Source organism: Coenobita brevimanus, chromosome 23, assembly GCF_032717465.1.
Source record: "Coenobita brevimanus isolate Jiangsu-jjx chromosome 23, ASM3271746v2, whole genome shotgun sequence".
Classification (NCBI taxonomy): domain Eukaryota; kingdom Metazoa; phylum Arthropoda; class Malacostraca; order Decapoda; family Coenobitidae; genus Coenobita; species Coenobita brevimanus.
Genome location: NC_136976.1, coordinates 56,513,816 through 56,532,850, shown reverse-complemented (window position 1 = coordinate 56,532,850; position 19,035 = coordinate 56,513,816). Strand labels below are relative to the sequence as shown.

Sequence of the window (19,035 nt, the reverse complement as noted above, 5' to 3'; positions counted from 1 at the left end):
CCGAAAAATCCAAATTGCCGAATTATCAAAAACCCTACCCACTCAATACCTTATATGTTTCGGTGAACACTATCATCACTACTCATATCATTACAAATGTGCTTGGAGAGAGTACTGTATACTGTTTGATACTGTACAATACTGTAATGAATACTGTACTATACATGAATATGAAAAATAAAGAAATTAGTGAACATACCGTATATAAATGTAATGGTACAGTAGGCCTACAAGTTCACATGCACTTACCTAAACTTATAGTAGGTTCCTTAATTACATATGTACAATAGAAGGGGTTGATTGGACTCTGCTACTGCTGGAAGAAGTCCCCAGCAGTAGAGGGTCCTCATGGAGAATTTCAAGGGTGACGAAAAAAATCAGAAAATCTGCTGAATGATCAGAGATTTTCGTAAATGGGACTATTTCTCAAAACTGCCGAAATGTCAGATTTGCCGGGGAATTGGATGCCGAAGAATTGGACTTTTACTGTATATATATATATATATACACAAGAGGCTAATGTTGGTCCATTGGTATCGACAGAAAGATGGTGTAATGATGGGCTCCTCCCTTGGACTAACATTAGCAAATGCTTTTCTGTGTCACCACGAAGAAAAATGGCTTGAAAACTGCCCACAAAGTTTTAAACCGTTGTTGTATAGGCGTTATGTAGATGACACCTTCTTGCTTTTTAGGTGCTGACCATGTTCCGCAGTTTTTAGAGTCCCTTAACTGTCAGCATAGTTGAACAGAATTCACTTCCGAAACCAAGGAAAATAACATGCTCTCCTTTCTCAATATAAAGATAAACAGGCAGTCCGGTTCTTTCACGACGTCAGCATACAGGAAAACAACATTCACGGGTCTGTGCTCAAAATTCACATCTTTCATTTCCATAGAATACAAACGAAATTTGGCGGTAACACTTGCTACACAAGCTTTTCATATTTGTTCGGACTACTTAAAGTTTGATGTTGAACTCCAATACCTGAGAAATTTACTACATAAGAACAAATTTCCATTAAATTTCATTGACAAATATATTGGTAAAACACTGAGTAAACTATTATGCCCATCTCTTAAGTCACCTACTGTACCAAGAGGTGTGATTTCTAATATACTATAGAAGTAGCCGTGTGTGTGTGTGTGTGTGTGTGTGTGTGTGTGTGTGTGTGTGTGTGTGTGTGTGTGTGTGTGTGTTTTGGGCAGCCGAAACTACACGTTGAAATCACTCCCAAATTGGCAGAAAAATTGCAAATAATTCACTGATGTGAAAAAACTTGGTCCCATCACGATTGAAAAACTTTTACTATATTTAATGAGCGATCCAATTTTGACCAAACAACGCCGCTCCCGGCGCCCAGTCGGTTGCCGTGGCCAAGTGTTTAATATCTCGGACTTGCGTGCGGACAACTTGGGTTCCATTCCCGATGCTGCAAATAACACGATCAATTGGTTAGCTGCAAAAGATCCAAGTGACAATGTTAGACTAGAACAGCACATAAACGGACCATCATGGGCCCTTTGATGTCGCCTTGACGGCCGATAGTAACAACATCAGACTAGAACGGCACATAAACGTGACTCAGGTTACCTGAAATGATCGCATCGCACGCATGAAGCGCGAGGAAACGAGTGCGAAGTACAAGAAAGCGAGTGCACAGTGCGAGAGCCCTCTGCAGGAGCAAGTGCGAGAGGGCCCAAAGGGCCCATGAGCACTTGTATTTCCCTATTGTTTTTGCTGGGAAAGGCAGCTATTCACTCTGTAAATGTTTAAGCAGCTTACTATGTGAATTTTATCCACAGCTAAATCTTAAGAGTAGTTTTCAACGCAAATTGCACTATCCAGTCATTCTTTAAGTTCAAAGATGTGATTCCTGAGGAGCTGAAATCGTCTGTTGTATACCAATATCAGTGTCAAAGCTGTAGTGTTCTGTATATAGGGAAGATGAAACGGTACCTCAAAACACGCATCTATGAACACTTTGGTTGGACTGTTCAAACAAACTACCCTATCACCAGCCCGCCTTTCTCAGCTATTCGTAAACATGCACACGACAATGACCACCCTATGTCCACGGAGAGCTTTTCTGTGCTGACTAGTTCCTCCTCAGACAGTGACCTGTTAATACTGGAGTCCCTTCTGTCATACAGGGACAAACCAACTACAGTATCTGCAATAATGAGGTATCTCCAGAATTACTGTGTTTTTAATTCTATGTCTCGGACTCTTCTTAATTTTTTTTTTTTTTAATGAAACAAAGTTTTGTTATGTACTGTGTCATCTAGTATATTCATTTTCTTTTTACTTTTAGGACTTTTATACCAGTATTTACGTAAGTTTTTGATACGTTAATGAATTCTTGCCACACTCTGTAACGGCTTGTGACTTTATTTACTTAGTTTTAATAGTAATTTTACTTACCAGACCCGATTTCAGATTTTTTTTAATATTATTTGACCTGGAATGATTTTTTAAATTCATTATTTTCATCCATCCATCCATCATCCAATTCTTTGTTGCCCCATGAGGAGCGTAGGAGCCTGGGGCTAGGCAATTGGTCCTGACATTTAAGATGAGAGTGACCAACCTCACTCATCCCTAGGTAGCATTACATGAGCAATAAACCCCAACCACCCCTTGGATATAAACCACCACCGGCTCAATCCGCCGCCAAAATTTGGTTATATGGTTACCACCCAGAGTAGTCAGTAGTTTCCTGGTGTACAGGAAACCACTTGGCTTGTCACTCAGTGTAGAGTCACCCATAGGCAGAAGGAAGAGGAAAGAATGAAGGAATGAAAGACAGAAGAGGGAATGTAAAGTCACCCATAGGCAGAAGGACGAGAAAAGAATGAAGGAAAGAAAGATAGAAGAAGATGGCACGTTGGTTAATTTCACCCAAGAGTATTCATTTTGCACTTTTCACCTTAAGGCTTTTATGCAGAAATTAATGGAATTTTATTTTATTACTTATGACTAAAATACAGTAAGGAAGAATATTACATGTACAGTCCTTCAATTCTTTTTTAGGCTCTGATGATGGTAAAAGTTTGTACTGAAACATTAGCCAATAAAGATGAAGATGTATATACAAGCCCTGGTGATTCTCTTCCTATTAAGACTGCGCTTTCCAAGCAACAAGTCTGTGGCTCATATATATATATATATGGTATAAATACATACAGTCAGGTCACCTATGGCGTGGACTTCTATGTCACGGTTTTCTATGACATGGCAAGGTGCAAGGCCCCAAATAAACGAACCACGAGCATAAACTACCTATGGCGTGCGCATGGCAAGGTTTGAAACACGCGGGCAAATTCCCTTGGCAACACGCTCCCCGGTTTGTAAACAAAGAAAATGGCGACCACATCAGCTCCACGCTACAAGTGCACTAACTGTGGACTTTTTTCTCTCTTATGAGGAAGTTAAACTTCAAATTCACTGTGTTAAGTAATGAAACATTAAAGATTCTTTGGGTATTGTGACTAGTTCATAGGTCTGTTCGCAAAACCGCTATGAACGGGTTAGTGACAAAGCACCTATCTCTGAGCTAAGACAAAGTATAATGCCTCCCATCATCACCACGTATATAAGAATGATTATTAATGTGTTAAGTGTGAGTTTTGTTGACACTTGAGCATACAAACTTTATCAAATAAACTTCTTCAATCAGTGCTTCACCAGGCAGCCTCCACCATCTTTAAGGTTTTGATCAGTCAGCTAATCTGCGTCTACTTAGTCGAGCCTTTTTACACTCAATCTGCAGCGCGTGGTATTGCCCAAGTAGACACAAGGCCGATCACCCTCCCGTTTTTTGTGCCTATTGTTACATTTAATACATGCATTGGCTGACTGCTTGATTGTGTGCGTGTGTAAAGCAGGAAGAAAATGGGGAAAAGTGGGGTGAAAAGGAGGACTTTGGGCAAACGTCCAGAACCAAATTACATTTTTCCCATAGGTTTAGTTACCTGTATGGCACGGTTTTCTATGGCACAGGCGTGGTCCAGAACCAATTAGCCACGCTTTAGGTGACTTTGTATATATTTATGTATACAGTGTATAAATATAAATATGTATATGTGTGTGTATATATATATATACAGAGAGAGAGAGAGAGAGAGAGAGAGACATAAATACATAGATATATATAGATATATATATATATATATATATATATACTGTATATATATATATTTATATGCTTAGGAGGAGGCCGTAGCACAGGCTGAACAGGTGGTGCTCCCTAGGGGAATGGGAATGCTGGTGATAGGGAGAGCTGGAGCTCCTGTTTCACTAGCTATCTAACCATCCCCCTTTCCTGACCTTTTCAGTGTGACAGTAACATGGAGAGTAGACCAGCATGCTCTCCCAAACATTTCCTCTATCTTATGCACTACACCACATGCACTTTACATTTCACACAATGTATCCCACTACATTACAGGGGTTGGCACTAGCAAGGGCATGCAGCCAGAAAACTTTGCCCCTGCTACATAGTGGCGGACTTCTGGGGAGAGGCGTGACGGGGGTTCTGCCGGCATAGATCATGGGTCCAGGGCGAGATGGGGCTCAGGCCTGTGCTAGAGGGTACAGGGCATTGCGGTTTCCAGGCTGCCACTTCCGCCCAATAGAGAGGGGCCCGAACCTGGGTGTAGCGCCCAAGGAGGCTGCCCTATCAGTGGGTGTATAATGGCGGGATAGTTGCAGTGCCAAGGTGTGCTTGGAGGGTGTCCCCGCAGCTGTCCTGGTAGGGTGCCCCGAGGCCACTACCACAGCCACTGGTAAGCTGATGGGCTAGGGGTCCTAGATACATTGCCTGGACCTGGGACTATGCAGTGAGTGGGGTCAGTGGTATGTCTATCCCCCTTTATTAATACTGAATATGACAAAACACAAGAAAAAGTTTCAAAGCAAGCCTGAGGATAGTAAATCATCCAGGGGGATGAGGGTGGGTTCATGGAATGTAGGAAGGTTGAGGGGAAGAGCGGGGGAAGTCGTTGAGGCATTCAGTAGGAGGAGGGTGGATGTGGCGTGTTTGCAGGAAGTCCGGTACATGGGTGGATCAGCCAGAAAGATTGTTGGGAAGGACTGTTGCTATAAGTTGTTTTGGCAAGGGGGGACAAACGGACATGAAGGTGTTGGTATGATGGTTGCGGAGAAATGGGTGGAATATATTATGAATGTTATGAGAGTAAGCGACAGGATATTGCTAGTGAAAATTCTGTTCGGTAGAAGGATAGCTGCGATTATATCAGCATATGCTCCACAGGCAGGATTGGATGAAGCAGAAAAAGATAGATTTTGGGATGATTTAATACATATAGTGCGTGGTATGCGGGATGATGAGATAGTTGTTTTGGGAGGGGACTTAAATGGTCATGTAGCTGAAGCAGCACAAGGTTATGAAGGAGTGCATGGGGGATGTGCGTATGGTATAAGGAATGCAGAAGGGGAAAGGATACTCGAGTTTGGGGAGGCAACGGACATGATTGTGTGCAACACATATTTTAGGAAAAGAGACAGTAGGTTAATTATGTATGAGTCTGGGAGAAATAGCAGTCAGATAGATTATTTTCTGGTTAGGAGGGCTGATAGGAGGTTACTGAGGGATGTTAAAGTTATAGGAAGTGAGGAGTGTGTGCAGCAGCACAAACTACTGATTTGTGATATGGTGCTTAAAGAACAAGTGATGAAAAAGAGGACTTATGTACCTAGGAGGAAAATATGGAATCTGAAAAACCAAGTAGTAAAGGTTGCCTTCTATGGCGAGTTGAGGAGAGTGGTGGCTGAACAGGGTGCTGTAGACCGAGGCGTTAATGAACAGTACAGAGCCCTCAAGAACAATCTCTTGAGAGTTACTCATGTAACATGCAGTTGGACAAGAGGACCACCAAGACATAAAGTAACTTGGTGGTGGGACAAGGGTGTAGAAGCTGCAGTTAAGGAGAAAAGAAGACTTTTCCAGGAATGGAAGAAGTGTGGTAGCAAAGAGGAATATTTGGCTGCCAAGCGTAGGGCTAGAAGAGAGGTATATAGGGCAAAGTCTGAGTCACAGAGACTTTTACTTGATAACCTAAATCATGGGGAAAGGAAAAATATGATATTTAGCGTGGCAGGTCTGGTGAAGAGGGATAATCAGGATATTATAGGTGAGCAGTGTGTGAAGAATGATGAAGGAAGGGTAGTGGTGAACAGTGAGGATATTAATGATGCATGGAGAAAGCATTATAACCGGTTGTTGAATGAGGAGTTTGACTGGGACAAAGAAGGTTTGGAGCCAGCAGATCCAGTGTCTGGCCCTTGGCCTTTGATTGATGCTGCTACAGTAAGTGAGGCAATAGGCAGGATGAAGGTGGGGAAGGCAGCAGGTGTGTCTGGGTTGACTGCCGAAATGTTGAAGGCCTCAGGCGATATAGGGGTGAAGTTAGTCACTGACCTGATAAATAGGATTATTTATGAGTGTGATGTCCCAGATGATTGGCTGAAGAGTGTAATTGTAAATGCGTATAAAGGGAAGGGTGATGCCCTGGAAAGAGGAAATTATAGAGGCTTAAAGCTTTTAGATCAGATAATGAAGGTAATGGAGAGAGTTTTAGAAGGCAGGATTAGAAAAAAGTGAATATTGATGAGATGCAGTTTGGGTTTATGCCAGGTAGGGGGACCACCGATGCCATAGTCATTGTTCGACAGCTTCAGAAATATATACTGATAGGAGAAGGGATCTTTATTTTGTTTTTGTTGATTTGGAAAAGGCCTTTGACAGAGTTCCTAGAGAGGTCGTGACGTGGGCAATGAGAAAGCTTGGCTTGGAGGAGTGGCTGGTTAGGGTGGTTATGACTATGTATGAGGGTGCTCACACCCAGGTAAGAGTGAATGGAGAATTGAGTGATGGGTTTTCCGTGAATTTTGGTGTGCATCAGGGGTCAGTTTTTTGTCCCATGTTGTTTATCATGGTACTTGAAGCTCTTTCACGTGACTTTAGAAATGGACTTCCGTGGGAGTTGTTGTATGCTGATGATTTGGTGTTGATTGCAGAGAACGAGAGGGAGACCGAGGAAAGGTTTAGGAGGTGGAGAGATGGTATAGGGCACAAGGACTTAAGGGTAAATGCAGATAAAACAAAAGTGATGATATCTAGGGCTGGTGGTGGTATTGTCAATGACGAGGGAGAGTGGCCATGTACAGTTTGCCACAAGGGCGTGGGAAGTAATTCCATCTTGTGCAGTGTTTGTGATAAATGAGTGCACAAGAGATGTAGTGGTATCGGAGGTAGACTGCGAGATAATGCTGATTTTATGTGTACGGCGCGTCGGGGAGAGCAGGTGGAGATTGTCAGACGTGAAAGAATTGAACTTGCTGGTGAATCTCTTGAGTGTGTGGAAGAGTTTTGTTATTTGGGAGACATGTTATGTGCTGGAGGCGGGGCTGGAGCTAGCTCTGTGGCTAGGGTGAGAAGTGGTTGGAAGAAGTTCAGGGAGCTCTTACCTCTCTTGACATTGAGAGGACTCTCCCTACGTGCTAAGGGGTCTTTGTATGCAGCATGTGTTAGGAGTGTAATGCTGTATGGTAGTGAGACCTGGGCAGTAAAGGAGGAGGATATTCACCGGCTCAGACGTACAGAAATGACAACGATCAGGTGGATGTGTAGTGCGTCCCTGCGTCCAAGGTCTGGGGGGGCTGGGTTCACGATGGAAGAGTTGAGAGGTAGGATGGGACTGGAGTGTATTGGTGTTGTGATGAGGAGAGGTAGATTGAGATGGTTTGGATATGTGGAGAGGATGGGGGATGATAATTGGGTGAGGAAGGTGAGAAGTGTTAATATTGGGGGTGGGGTTATGAGAGGTAGACCGAGAAAGACATGGGACGAGGTCATTAAGTGTGACCTCAGGGTTAAGGGACTGAACAGGGAGGCTGCAATGGATTGTGCAGCATGGAGAGCCGACATTAGGTGACCAAGGCTGACGCATGCAAGCATGTTGGAGCCTTTAAAAACGAAAAACGAAGCAGTATATTATATATATATATAAATATATATATATATATATATATATATATATATATATATATATATATATATATATATATATATATATATATATATATATATACATATATATATACATATATACATATATATATACATATATATATACATATATATACATATATGTGTGTATAGTTGTGAGTAAAAGATGGAAGAAGAGCATAAGACAGTATGGATCAGTTGGGTCAAGGATTGTGTGGGTAAAGTTGAAAGTTGGAATACAAATGTGGGCGATTGTGTGTGTGTATGCGCCAACGCAAGATCGTGCTAGAAGAGTAAGAGAAGAGTTCTGGACAAATGTGGAAGTGTGCATGGAAAAGTTTGGAAGGAGTGAGAGAGTGTTTTTGACTGGTGATATGAATGGTAAAGTTGGTAATGTGAAGGTGGATGGAACAGTTGGTGAGTGGGGTGTGCCTGCTGAGATAGATGAGAATGGGAGTGCGCTAGTGGACATTTGTGCTGGGAGGGGGTTGGTAATAGCCAATACCCTCTTCAGGCATAAAATGATCCACAGGTATACATGGCGAGTGATGAGAAGGGTGGGTGGTGAACTGAATGAATGGAAGGCAATGATTGATTATGTGTGTGTGGATGAAAGGATGCGAAGATGTGTAAAGGATGCAAGAGTGTATAGAGGTTGGGGGAGTGGACTTTCTGACCACTACTTGGTGGTGGCCAGAATTAGGTTGCAAGTAAGATGGAGGAATAGAAGAAGGGAAAGACGAGAGGAAGGAGTAGTTGCAAGGAGAGTGGAAAGGTTACAAGAGGATGAGAAAAAGGCAGAGTATAAGAGAGAAGTGGAGGAACGATTGGGCAAATATGAATTGGAGCAGATGGGAGACGTGGAAGGTGTGTGTAAGATATTTACAGAAGAAATATGTGCAGCATGTGATGTGGTGTGTGGAAGGAAGAGAAGACGGAGGGGGGTGCAAGGAACAGCGTGGTGGACTGAAGAGGTGAAACAGGCTGTGGCACAAAAGAAGAAAGCATACAATGAATGGATGAGAAATAGGGGCGTGGAAGAAGTTGAGAGGCGGAAGAGAGAGTTATATGTGGAAAGGAAGAGAGAGGTGAAAAGATTAGTAAGAGAGAGTAAGAAGAGAGTGGATGAGGAATTTGGAAGGAATTTGAGTGTAAAGTGGAGGGACTGTAAGAAAATGTTCTGGAGAGAAGTGAAAAGAGTAAGACAGGGTGGATGTGAAGTTAGCAGGGGAGTGAAAGATAAAAATGGTAGATTACTAGTGGAGAAGGGAGAAAAAGTGAGCAGATGGAGAGAACACTTTAAGGAATTGTTGAACGTGGAGGATGGAAGTAATGATAGTATAAGTGGCTGGGGAATGGCTGGGAGAAGGAGGGAGGTGAGAAGACAGGAAGAAATCAGTAGGATAGAAGTTGTGGAAGCAATGAAGAAAGTTAAATCGGGGAAAGCCCCAGGAATTGATGGAGTGTGTGGTGAAATGCTGAAGCATGGGGGAGAGATAGTAGTAGAATGGATGTGGAAGATGTGCAGATTGGCCTGGGAGGAAGGTAGAGTCCCGGAGGATTGGAAGTCAGGTATAATTATTCCCTTGTACAAAGGAAAAGGGGAAAAAGAAGTGTGTGGTAATCATAGGGGCATTTGTCTTCTTAGTATAATAGGAAAAGTGTATGGTAGGTTACTTATAGACAGAGTTAGAGAAAGAACAGAGAAATTAGTTGGAGAAGAACAGGGAGGCTTTAGGAAGGGAAGAGGTTGTGTAGATCAGATATTCATTCTTAGATCTTTAGTGGAAAAGTTTCGAGAAAAGGGAAAGAAGTTGTATGCAGCTTTCATGGATTTGGAGAAAGCATATGACAGGGTGGATAGACAAGGATTGTGGAAAGTGTTAAGAATATATGGAGTAGATGGGAAGTTGTTGAATGCTGTGAAGAGTATGTATGATGGTGCGAAGGCTGCAGTGCGTGTGGATGGTGAACTAAGTGAATTTTTCTCTGTGAAAGTTGGTTTGAAACAGGGATGTGTCATGTCTCCATGGTTGTTCAATCTGTACATGGATGGGGTAATAAAAGAGGTACAAGGTAGGGTAGTGGATGTTGGAGTGGCCCTGCTGAGAGAGGATAGTGTTTGGAAACTCACTGTATTGTTGTTTGCAGATGATACTGTGTTGTTGAGTGAAGACGAAGGGGAGCTGCAAGGCTTGGTGGATGAGTTTGAGAGAGTGTGTAAGAAACGGAACCTAAAGGTGAATGTAGGGAAGAGTAAAGTGATGGTCTTTGAGAGAGGTGAAGTCAGTGAATGTACAGCGAGGTTGGATGGTGAGGAATTGGAAAATGTGAGTACGTTTAAGTATTTGGGTAGTGTGATGAGTAAGGATGGAGGTTTGGAGGGTGAAGTGCTTGAAAGGGTACAGCAGGGAAGAAAGGTTGCTGGTTCCTTAAAAGCAGTGATAAGAAACAGGGAAGTGAGCATGGAAGTAAAAAAGTTACTACATGACAGTATTGTGATACCAACTCTAACGTACGGAAGTGAAGCTTGGACATTGTTGGAAGGACACAAGTCAAGAGTGAGAGCAGTGGAAATGAGTTATTTAAGAGGAGCCTGTGGAGTCACGTGGAGAGACAGGCTGACGAATGAGGATATAAAGGAGCGTTGTGGTGTGGATGTGGATGTGATAGGAAGCGTTGTGAGGAACACACTGAGGTGGTTTGGCCATGTGGAGAGGATGGAGGGTGAAAGATTGACGAAGAGAGTGTATGTGAGTGAGGTGGAGGGTGGAAGAGGGAGGGGGAGACCGAGGATGAGATGGAGGGATGGGGTGGAGAGGTATATGAGAGAGGGGGGTGCGAGTTGGGAGCAGGGCAGTGAAATGGCAGGGGACAGGGCGACTTGGAGGCGATTTGTTTGTGGCCACCCCAAACGGGATTGAGGCGTCTGGCAATAGATAGATAGAATAGACAATATTTCTACAGCCATCATCATCATAATCCATCATACTTCGTCCCATTTAAAGAGGGGCATAGGGGCCCAGAGCTAGGCTACTCAGTCTCAACATTTAAAGCAATGGTGACCAGCCTCACTTGCCTGAGTGGCATTACATGAGCAAATCCCAATTGCCCTGCAGGTGGAATCCTTCCAAGTTCCTTCTGGTTGGGGCACCTTAACCCACTAAAACAGGTGTAATTTGGTTATATGGTTATCACCCAGCATAGTAAATGGAGAGAGAGAGAGAAATCAAATTATGTTGTTTACTTGATAATGTTATACAGGCTAAACAGTATTGCCTGATGTACTGTACATAGAATACTGGTAATATCATGATGAATACTAGCAAGTTATCCATTGGTAACAAAGTAAGAATTTTTGTAGGTGGGAGCGCTCATCATCCACTCACTAGATGTAGTGCTGCTCTCAGGTTACTACCCTTTCCTTTTTTCCTTACGTCTTTTTCTGTCTTTCTTTCCTTCATTCTTTCCTCTTCCTTGTGCCTATGGGTGACTCTACACTCCCTCTTCTGTCTTATTCTTTCCTCATCCTTCTGCCTGTGGGTGACTCTACAATGAGCGACAAGCCAAATGGTTTTCCGCACACCAGAAAACCATTTACTAAGCTGGGTGGTAATCATATAACCAAATTATGGTGCCTGGTGGTTTAGTGGGTACTGGGTAATTAAGGCGCTCAAATCTGATTGAGCCTGTGCAAGTTTATATCTAAGGGATGGCTGGGGTTTACTACCCACGCAATGCCACTCAGGGATGAGTGAGGCTGATGATGATGAATAACAAGAGCTCTGTGAAATTATGACTACAAACCATTATCAGCATCAATGTATAAGTTGTGGCATTCTTTCAGTATCTTCTCATTGACAGTAATAGTAGCAGCCTCAGCAGTGTTTGCTGCACTGCGTTGCTTCACTTTTCCAGACATCCTGGAAAAAGAAAAAAAAAAAATGTCAAGTACAGTAGAGAATTATGTATCCATTGCAGTTTCCATTCATAACTGACCTAGGCAAATATGACCTATTCTACTGGCAAATCTCAGCTCTACAAGTAATTTTTTTCCTGTGAAACTTACTTCACAGATCTGTAATATGAGACACAGCACCTGTAAAAAAAAAACACTGAAGTGGCTGCAGTCCACTATGTTACCATTTTTATACCACCATATTCCTCTCTACTGCCAGATGATGATGGTGCCACTCCACAACATTTTTGAAAAATATTTCCAATTACAGTACTGTATGTCAAAATGAAACAAGGTCCTGGTACAGTCACAGTCTAGCCAATCAGCAATGAAAATGGTGTGGTTTACCTCCTGCCATTAATTAAAATCCAGTTCACTGAGTTCGGTCCAGATGCTGTTCTCTGGTCCAAGCGATGGTTCTTCAACAGTGTTTTGAGGGTAACAGGGCCAGTCTGGATTATCTAAGTTTCCATGGTGTCTTTCTACAGACTATACTGTACCCAAGATGTATGAAAGTATACTGTATAAAGCATGGATAGGCACCAGTGTCACTGAAAAGGGAGTTACTGATTACTAAAGATGAACCACACTTGAACTAGTTAGGTCAATGAAGGCTAATGCTTAAAATTGCCTTTTGACATCACTCATTCCTGTCCCCCCATCCCCACACCCCTCAAAAAAATAAAAAAAATAAGCTGAGGTGGGCTTATGCTTAAAAGAGCCTTCTATAATTCACTTGTTTCTGTATACAGTACTGTACAAAATTTGCATTATTCAAGAACACCAGTCAGCTATCGTAATTATCTTCTCTTGGTAGTGTACGAGACTCATTTAATAACAAGCACACTGTTCAGCATCTTGAATCCAACAGCTTCATTGGTGACAGATAGTACCAGTATGGTTTTTACACAAAAGATCCACTGTTGATACACAGACATCATTCTCTTTACTCATACAATCCATCAGTCAATTGACCAATATAGAGAAACCCATGCAGTAGCCCTTGATATTTCTAAAGCTTTTGCACCACTTTTTGTCTGACTGACCTCCTCATATCTCAGCAAAAGAAAGATAAGAGTAAAGGTAGATGATGTACCGTATACAGTAAACTCTCTTTAGTAACAAATGCCATTTCCACAGTCTGGGTGTCATAAACGAATTATGCTATACAGTCTTTAGTGACATGTTACTTCTACAGAATCTGATAAATGGGATGCTGCCTAGACATGGTCACTGTCGGACGTATGCCTGGCCTTGTTGTCAACCCTCTTATTCACGGGTGCTCAACCCATCTCAGTCATACCACCATAAGCAGCTTGTTTTGGACACTGTGCAGTTAAACAGCTGTGTCCCAGTTTAATGTAAAAGTGTGTGTGTGTCGGTCAGGTGTTTGGCCTAGCATGGAATCTTCCATGACTGGCCTCGCCACTCAGGACATCCATATGAACCTTACCTCTGCCGCCAGGGTGGTTGCTGCCCCTGGCAAGAGGGTGACGATGACCTCTGCCGCTAGTGATGACGGTGGTGCCCCAGAAAAATGGATTTGGCCTTCCTCCCCAGATGGCTGTGACACCAGCGAAGCAAGGAGCCTCATCTACATTGCGAGGTCGGCTGACAATGCCCATTTTTTTTAATCCCTGCAGGTTGTCAGATGCCATCAACAAGTACTGTACTAAGGGGTCACTTAGGGTTTTCGCTAAGGGTCAGCAATTAGGTTCTGTGTATCAGCAGATGATGTGGCCAAAATGACTGTACCACCTGACTCCCTCATCCAGCTGAGGAACCGGCCCATAAGGTGCTGGTTGGCTCGCTCACCATCCAATGATGAGTTCTCTTTCAGGAAAATTGGGCCCGTTGCTCCTGATGTCTCAGAGGAGGAACTTTTATGTCATCTTCATTACCTCCACAACTGCTCCTCCCAGCTAGTGAAGGTAACCCACCTCATGGTTTGCTCTCCCGGTGGCGAGAACACAATGGCAGCCAGGGTGGTGCGGCTTATATTCAGGGGCCCCTTGTTAGAGCAAGGGACCCCTATGGATGAGTGGCCAGATTCTCTGGCAAACTCATGCTACTCCATAGGAACTTTTTTTCCCATACTGAGGTGCTATACAGTACAAGCCATCAATTTGGGTATGGCACAATCTCCTGTTTGAATAAAGTTAGATGTTCTCGTTGCAGTAGGTTCCACCCATGTAAGTCCCCATTGGGTGCTCAATGCACCAATGAGCCCTACTGCTTTTTCTGTGGAGGTGCACACTCATTTGTCTCCTGCATTTGCCCAGTCTATCAGCAGGCACTTGCTATCCATGATGCGGTCAGGGCTGAGCCTTTGACTTTGTCTGATGTCAACACTTGTCAACGTGCTGTCAATCCATCCAGATGCACCCCTTCCAGCTCTAACCCCTTGACATCACCTACTGCTCCCAGTCGGACTTCCCGGCCTGTCCAGGAGGGCCTTACATATGCAATAGTGGTCAGCAACTGCTTTTCAGCCTTGGATGGCCTTCCTGGAATACCTGGTAGTGAGTCTGCAACTGAACCTACAGTAGTGATGTGGAGCAAATGATTGCTGTGTCCTCCCTCCCAACCTCACAGTCGGGATTGCTGCTCCATCCTGCCCCTTCTCCCAAGTCGTGTCATCAGCACTCCCACCCAACATGGACCTCTCCCTCCCATGTTGCACAAGACTCCTTATATCCTTCCATCCAGCCCGGTATAATGTCAGCCAGTTCTACCTCATCACTGGTCACAACTCCTGTCTCTGCTCTAACCATGTCACATGTTGCCTCCCCCAGCTCTCCTGAGACAGGCTCTGCACCTGGTGATTCTCCTGCTACTCCAAATCAACCTGTACCGAGGACAAACTTCCAAGCTTCACCACGTGCCAACCCCTCAGGTGCCCATCCTTCAGAATCCTTTGTGGACCTCCTGTTAACAGCCCTGTCCATGTACTATGGGTCACAAAAGTATCAGTGCACAAGATGCATGAAACATTTGGGAAAACAGAATGAAGCTCACTGAAACATTAGTGTCCGACTTACCACACATTGGTAGCCCTGATGTTGGGAGGTGTCACATATCGCCAACTAGCACTATCCACTTGCAAATATATGGCAAATGTTATAATATACTGTATATAAAAAGACACTGATAATACACAATGAGATGTTGGTAATGTACAGCAGTTGATCGAATGTTCTCGGCAGGCATCAGACCCCTTATGCACTGATACTTTTGTGGCCCATAGTACAGATCTGGAGTCCTTTATTGACATCTGTGTTAGCCTCTTGCCCAGCTTCTCTCCCTTCTCTCGTCCTAGTGATGGCCCATCCACCTCTTTTCAAATTCCTCCTCTGGAATGCCAGATCCCTTCTTCAGAAAATTTCTGATTTCAAGCAGATGGTAGTGGACCTCGTCCCGGATATTACTGGTCTCTGTGAGGATTGGTTGTCCCCACATCTCCGTCTGTCACTCCAGGGTTTTACTGCCTGACTGTTAGGGTGTCGGGGGTGGTCTAGCTGTCGCGGTCAGGGAGGATGTGCCTAGCTCGGTTCTGCCATTGACCCAACCCTCTTGGAGGGTGCTAGAAGATCCCATGGTTCGTCTATCCCTCGTGAAGGGATGGATCACTGTGGCGGTCTGCTACAGCCCAGGTAAAAACACTGGCCTAGAACAACTCCGGGCCTAGGAAGACCAGCTCCCTTCAACTTGCCTCCTGCTGGGTGATTTTAATGCCAGACACCCCCACTAGGATTCTTTCCTGGTGTGGGGTTCTGTACAACAGGTCAGGATCTTCCCTCTTCCAGTTTCTATTGGAGAGCGGTCACTTTTCTCTACTCACCTCGTTGGGGTACAGATCCGTATAGAACCGCACTCAGGCCTGCCTTCCACACTTGAACTCTATGTGGAGGGGACTATTTTTGGTGGTTAAGCCATCTGGACTGGCTCATATTTGGGGTCTGACCACATTCCAGTTAACATGAATGTCCCCAGCCTTTCCCCACCCTTCCCTGCCCCACCTCGTCCACAATGAATCCTCACATGAGGCTCCCGGTCCTCCTTTATGGCAGCTCTCAGTAACGCCAGGGCTCTGCCTGGAAAGCCCTTAGATAACAGTGTGACAGCCTTAACTTCCTCTGAGGTTGAGGTGGATGAGGTGACGTTCCAAAGGTCCTCAGCACCTTGGTGGTCAGAGGACTGAACCAGGGTTGTCCGGGCTAGGCGATCTTCCTGGAATGCCTGGCAGAGGTGTCCCTGCCCTAGACACCAAGACCTTCACCACCGTAATGATGCGGAATGCAAGCAGACTTTTGACCAAGCCCGCTGTGCTACCTGGTCTGCTTTCTGCTCAACCCTGTCGTTCTCCAACTCACCATCCCAGACTTTGTCCTTTATTCGGGTAATGAAGGGTCGCCCTACCATCCCCCAGTGAAGGAGAGTAACCTTCAAATTGGATTCCAAGACAAGGCTGTCTTCTTAGCAACCCTCTTTGGACCTCAATCTAGTACCCCAGCTCCACTTCCATGAGTCCAATGCTTACTCAGGGCCATTCAGGTAAACATCTAGGCCCCCCCCAGCGGGCTTAGCTTCCCCTTTTACCCAGTCGGAGGTCTCCTCCACTCTGCAAACCTTACCACCAAATAAACATGTGACCCAGATTTTGTCCCCAATGAGTTTTTGGTTTATCTCCCCCTCTTCCATCAGATGTCTCTCCTAAACATATTTAAAAACAGCTGGGCATCAAGGGTCTTCCCATCATGCTGGAAAACCTCTCACCTCCTCCCCTTCCCCATGCCGGGGAGGGACCCTTCTTCTCTGGTTTCGTACAGGCTGACAGCAACCAATGCCGGGAAGGTGCTTGAGAGGAAGGTTCGCCATCAGTTCTCCTGGTGGCTGGAGCATGACTGACACCTGTCTGAGGTTCAGTGTGGATTCCGCCCAGCGAGGGGGACCCCTGATGTCTTCCTCCAGTTTGATCATCATATCCACCAGGCATACTGACATCAGCCTCAGATTCTGCCTTTCATGATGGGATAGCCTACTACAGTATACAAACTGAGTCATCTCGGTGTCACTGGCTTTGCACTAGCTTGGTTAGAGAATTTTTTGGAGGTGTGATCCTTTAGTGTTTCTCTTGGGGGTATTTACTCCTCCCTCACCCCAGTCAGATGAGGAGTACCACAGGGATCATGTCTCAGTCCCCTCCTTTTTAATGTGTTAATGTCTGACTTCCCTCATCCTCCAGGAGTATCCATTCTAGTCTATGGCGATGATGTTTCCATCCTCTGCAGTGCTGCCTCATTATGGGAGGCCCAACACTGTCTCCAACAAGCCATGGATGCTTTTGCCTCCTGGGCTGCACACAAGAGCGCTCTTATGTGCTCTGGCCATCAAAGGCTCCCCTCCATGCCAATGATTCAGCTTAACGGAGAGCCTCTCACCATTCAAACGGGGTACAAGCTGTTGGACCTCCACCTCTGGATGGCCCATCTCACCTGGGCCTCCCACACTGACCATCTTTTGTCAGCATGCCTTAGGCGCCTGGACATTTTGAAGTGTGTAGCAGGAGTTTGCTTGGGTGCCGATCGAAGCACTCTCCTCCGCCTGTGTCTGACATTCATCTGCAGCAAGATTTCATATGGTACTACATGACAGTATTGTGATACCAACTCTAACGTACGGAAGTGAAGCTTGGACGTTGTTGGAAGGACACAAGTCAAGAGTGAGAGCGGTGGAGGGTGAAAGACTGACGAAGAGAGTGTATGTGAGTGAGGTGGAGGGGGAAAGAGGGAGGGGGAGGCCGAGGATGAGATGGAGGGATGGGGTGGAGAGGTATATGAGAGAGGGGGGTGTGAGCTGGAAGCAAGGGAGTGAAATGGCGGGGGAGAGGGCGACTTGGAGGCGATTTGTTTGTGGCCACCCAAAACGGGATTGAGGCGTCTGGCAATAGATAGATAGATAGACAGACCACCCTTTATGGATTGGCTGCCCAGAGCCACCTAAAAAAGTTTGATGTTGTCCAGAACATGACACTCAACACTACTATAGGTGCCATCAAGTCCACCCCAGTTGTTTCACAACAAGCAGAGTCTGGGATGATGCCCCACTCCATCTACCACATGGAACTGGACTGTCGGCTGCTCCACTGCAGTTCTGCCCTTCCCTCCAGCCACCAGGTCTCCTCCCTCTGCTGCCTCCCCATGTTCCTTTGTCAGTTCCCAGACTGGCCACAAGTGAGGTTACCAGCCATTCTCTGCAGCATCCAGGCCTGCCACACCCTATCTCTTGATCTCCCCAGGCCTGTCCCAGTGGCCCCTCTCCCCCCTGTTCCCCCTTGGATGGACTTGTTTTCATATATCTCCCGATACCGTTCCTGAAGTCAGCGGACGCAGTCTTGGCACAGCAGTTCTTTCTTGGCATGGATTCCTTGAGAATGTTAGGACCAACTTGCCTAGCCCCTGGCTCCTACGTTTCTCATGGGGCAATGCAGGACTGGGTGATGAATGGACGGATGGATTGGTCCCACTCCCCTCCATTTTCCTTTGCCTCAGCAGCCTACACTGAGAACCTTTCCTTATGTCAAACTTGGTTGTTCAGTGGGCAGTATGATGTCCTAACTGCAGAACTCCTAGCCATCCTCTAAGCCTTTGAGTTTGTACAGACCTTCCTCCACCCCCAACCGGTGGTTTTATGTACCAACTCACACTCCTCACTTACCCTTTTCTTCTTATATCATCATATGACTCATGTCAGGTTTGTCCATGCTTTTCTGGAGCATCTCCTTCTCCTTGCTACTCCTCCCTGGGACTTCCACCTTCAGTGGATTCCTTTGCATGCAGGCATCCGTGGCAATGAAACTACAGACGCAGCAGCAAACCAGGCACTGACCCTCAATACAATAGTATATGTGGCACCAGATACCGCCACATTCTCCACCCTCACACGCTGTGCCTGCATGTCGTACTGGAAAGCAAACCTTGCAACCAACCTTCCTGCGTCCCACCTGGGGCATTTTCTTTCTGACTCCTCTGCACACCCTTGGGT

At 45.2% G+C, this 19,035-nt stretch overlaps 1 protein-coding gene across 1 annotated transcript in view; it reads right to left on the bottom strand.

Annotated features, from left to right (window-relative positions):
- LOC145392987 (uncharacterized) overlaps positions 1 to 19,035 on the bottom strand; it is a 200,874-nt gene that overhangs the window by 180,897 nt on the left and 942 nt on the right. The window contains exon 2 of the mRNA XM_080267291.1: positions 11,841 to 11,956. Within this exon, the coding sequence (XP_080123417.1) occupies positions 11,841 to 11,955 (115 nt within the window). The 5' untranslated portion in view covers position 11,956. The remainder of the gene's footprint in view (positions 1 to 11,840; positions 11,957 to 19,035) is intronic.